Source organism: Sinocyclocheilus rhinocerous, unplaced genomic scaffold (genome assembly GCF_001515625.1).
Source record: "Sinocyclocheilus rhinocerous isolate Xijiao unplaced genomic scaffold, SAMN03320098_v1.1 scaffold2193, whole genome shotgun sequence".
NCBI lineage: Eukaryota > Metazoa > Chordata > Actinopteri > Cypriniformes > Cyprinidae > Sinocyclocheilus > Sinocyclocheilus rhinocerous.
Window position 1 is genome coordinate 25,182 of NW_015650734.1, and position 4,017 is coordinate 29,198.

At 38.6% G+C, this 4,017-nt stretch overlaps 1 protein-coding gene across 1 annotated transcript in view; it reads right to left on the reverse strand.

The window, feature by feature from the left end:
* Positions 1 to 3,170, reverse strand: part of LOC107712561 (heterogeneous nuclear ribonucleoprotein L-like) — a 13,973-nt gene extending 10,803 nt beyond the window's left edge. Inside the window, exons 1-5 of the mRNA XM_016517867.1 lie at positions 3,163 to 3,170; positions 2,843 to 3,080; positions 2,684 to 2,769; positions 289 to 385; positions 120 to 192 (exon numbers count right to left, since the gene is read on the reverse strand). Of these exons, the coding sequence (XP_016373353.1) occupies positions 120 to 192; positions 289 to 385; positions 2,684 to 2,769; positions 2,843 to 3,080; positions 3,163 to 3,170 (502 nt within the window). The remainder of the gene's footprint in view (positions 1 to 119; positions 193 to 288; positions 386 to 2,683; positions 2,770 to 2,842; positions 3,081 to 3,162) is intronic.
* Between the last annotated feature and the right edge of the window lie 847 nt (positions 3,171 to 4,017).

Below are 4,017 nucleotides of genomic sequence, written 5' to 3' on the forward strand. Positions count from 1 at the left end.
CACACACACACACACACACACACACACACACACACTCTCTCTCTCACACACACATACACGCACACACACACACACACACACACACACACATACACACTCACACACACACACTCTCTTACCTCGGCGCAGCAGGAAGGGTTTGGTGTAGTCCCAGCTGTCGTTGTCGTTTCTGATGACGTTGAGGCGTGAGGGCTAGAATGAGAGAGCACAACGGCACTGCATGTGTGTTAGATCCAGCGCTGTGTGTGTGTGTGAGAGTGTGTGTGGGTGTGAACGCTGCACATTTACCCGAGCGTATTCGATTTTCAGCGTGCAGCAGCCAGCGTAGATGTCAGCCCCATTGAGGGCGGCTTTGGCCTTCTGAGCGTTCTGGATGGATTCAAACGTGACGGCCGTCAAGGAAAAAACTCGGCAACACACACTTACAACACAACAACACAATGAATGTTGTGTTTGACAGTACACACATAAGCATCAGACACCTGGGGGCTGATGGGAGTTCAGATATGAGTGTAAACAGCATGTAAACGGACTGCTGAAGCTCCCGGTGGAACACGCTCGTCCCGTTAGTGCCTCGTTCCCGTGTGTTGCCAGGATACATGCATATTTAATGAGCGTGTGTAATGTGTGTCTGGGGAGTGAACGAACATCCAAAAGCACAAGCTTAATTCAAACAAACCCAATGTCTAATTTAAGTGAACTTAAAACAATCTTCACATAAACCCATTATAATAAATGTCATATTTACCTGTGCCCTTCAGCAAGTAGGAAATATACAGAAATTTAATAAAGTTATCAAGAACTAAATTCTAATTTAAATAAAGATGAATCCTTAAACCTACAGAAGTGACTGATTTGCTCTTTTTTCTTTTGTTCTTTGATGAACAGTCGTCACAGCAGCTGGTTATCAGGTTATTTTGGCTGCTTTAAGAGCTGCTGCTGCTGAACGTGATGCAGATCTGACACGCATCATAGTTTCTCATAACTCTTTACCTTTTCTGACTCACTTCAGCTCTTAAAGTCTCTAGAGTGAGCTGAGGAGAGGGAGACAGTGCTAGGATGCTCCAGGACAGTTTTCAAAACCATTTCAGAGACATGTTCTTAAATCTGACTCATATAACAAATACTCACATGCACAGTTTTAAGGCAGCTTTAATCGCCTGTTTGGTAATTTCACGACTTAACTGATGCATTTGTGCGTGCAATTGCAATTTTTTGCCTCTCTCCTGATCTCTGTGCTCACATACTGTATTTTAATGCAACCAAATTCTGTTTCCATTCATATATTTTTGTTTCTGTTGTCAGAAACAAAAAATCTCTTTATTTTACAAATGCATTTTTTTGTTATCAGATTCAAGTTCTTTTTTCATATTTATTAATTTTCAATTATTTATTTCTAATGTATTAAATATTATATTCTATATTAATACATATAACATTCTAAACTATAATACTGATAAATATAATATTATACATTTTAATATTATATTCATAATATTAAATATTATACATTTAATTTTTGCATGCGCTTTAAATAAAATATTGTTTCTTTAAATTAAATTTAAATAGTGTATCTTTAAATTAGCTATTAGTTTTGATTAGATGTCAATTTTATATAAATATATATATATATATATATATATATATATATATATGAAAATGTGCAAATGATATATTATACATGCAAATATTTAATATTTTGAGAGCATTTACTTAGTTACGTTATTTGCAGTGCTTCATGGGAGTGGGCGGAGCTAAAGAGTTTTTTTTAGTGTGATTTGCTTGTTTCAATTCTCTGATTGGTGGAGATTTCGCTGCAGAATCATGGGTAATGTAGTTTTTCACCAGGAATTCTGCTCTTGAGCATGATTATTTAGAAAATAAGTTGAAATAATATTGCCTGACAGTTTATTAAACCATCGATTAACAGCCGCAGAAATCATAACTGGTCTTTAACTGTTTATGGTTAAGCTATTGTTCAAAATCACTCACTCTATGGAGAAAACGAACAGAATTTGTGCTTCCAGATCCAGACCGTGGCGCTCTGTTTCAGAGTGTTATATTACCATTGTTTTACTCACTGTTACTTGCTTTAATGGCGGATGTGTGTCTACCTTTGAGTGCAGGTGAGGACACGTTCGAGCTGCATTCGGTGCAGCTCGAGCTGGAGGCCGTGGAGAAGCAGATCCGCGACCTGGTGGAGAGGCAGACCCAGCTGAGAGAGCAGACAGCCGCGCTGGAATCATCCCAGGCTGACGCTCACAAGTCCGAGGTAAGTATACAGCACGCTGCTAATTCTCCCACCACCTCTACTCCGTGTGTTCCTCTGCACAGGCCCGGTGCACCCAGGACGCGATCTTCCCAGATGTCCTTCACTCCGGCGCCGGGACACCACGGACCCTGGGTGCAGCCGCAGCGAAAGACGCAAGCCAGGCCCCGGGCGACGACCTCTCCCCCTCCGCCGCCTATTACGTCTTTAATTGATTTTTCCATACATTTCTGCCATATGTACATTAACTGACAGTCACCACTGATAAGCTACCACTAAATATTGTAAAAACTTAATTTGCTGTAAAGTTGCTTTGCAACGATTTGTATCGTGAAAAGCGCTATACAAATAAACTTGAATTGAATTGACTTGAACTTGAATTAGTGAATGCGAGCGTGAGCAGCTGAAGGATATTCCACCATGGCCTGGATCCCGTTCCTCTTGAAGATCACGATCCGCAGCACGCTTCCGATCGGGTTACAGACCGTGTACAAAACATCCTAAAGAGGAACAGCAGAAGCTGTTGAGAGCGTCCCGTCGGGAGGCTGATGTGAGTGAGGAGACGGGGTTTACCGTAGTGATGGGGTAGAGCGGGTTCTGGATGGACAGCAGCAGCACTTTGTTCCCGCTGTTGGGGTCGTCGGCGTTGGTGGGCCGCGTGATGCGTTTGCTGGTGGAGTAGTTGAAGTAGGCCTGCTGTCCTGCGATGTAGACGGGCTCCTGCGAGCCACACGCCACGCAGCGGTCAGCGCTCTGAACCTCCTCGAACTCCACCAGAGCCTGCCGCTTGAACGGCATCATCATCACGTAACTGCAGGAGAGCAGCAGAACTCAGACTAAAACCAGCTCTGTTACGCTGAATAACACAGTCAACTGAAATAACAACATTTAACTCATTCATAAATAACAAATTCATGAAAATGCGCAACAAAATTAATAAAAATTTAAAGGGAAAAAAACTAAATTTAAAGGGAAAACAGAAAATTTTAAAATAAATTCAAAACATTAACAAAAACTGTAATAGTTGATATCTAAAACCAATAAAAAATACTTGAAATAAAAGAAACATTAACTGAAATAAAATAAAACATTAAAAAATATATTTTTAACTTATTTTATTTCAGCTAGTTGCCAAGGCAACATTTCTCATTTTCATTTTGTTTAATTCGATGTACTAAAATAACTAAAACTAAATAAACTAATAAGCTAAAACTAATAAATAAAAATTATTAAAATGACAAAAACACTCAACAAATTGGCAAAAACTTTAATTTTCAAGTAAAAACCATAAATATAAAAATAAAATCTAATTCTAAATATTAACAAAATCTATATTATATAACTAAAACCGTAAAAATACCTGAAATAAAAAAACATTAACTGAAATAAAACAAAAACTTAACTTGAAGTACTAAAATAACTAAAACTAAAAAAACTAAAACAAATAGTCTCAGAGCCGCTGTCCTGAGAACAGAGAGAAAAAACCAGCTTCACGACACAGCAGCTTTTATCTGACGACAGCACAGTACACAATGACTACAGTAACATGAGAAGAGCTGAAACACAAAGACCCAGAAAACTTTCTTTGTTTACTTGCATTAACCATTGTCAGAGAACCATGAACATGTGAATGTGCTAATAATTTATAAAAATATTAACTCAAAATATTAGAAGGACTTCAATAAAACATCTGAATCCCTGCTATAAACTGACCATCTGCATCACATTTTACAGTACGGAATGATTTA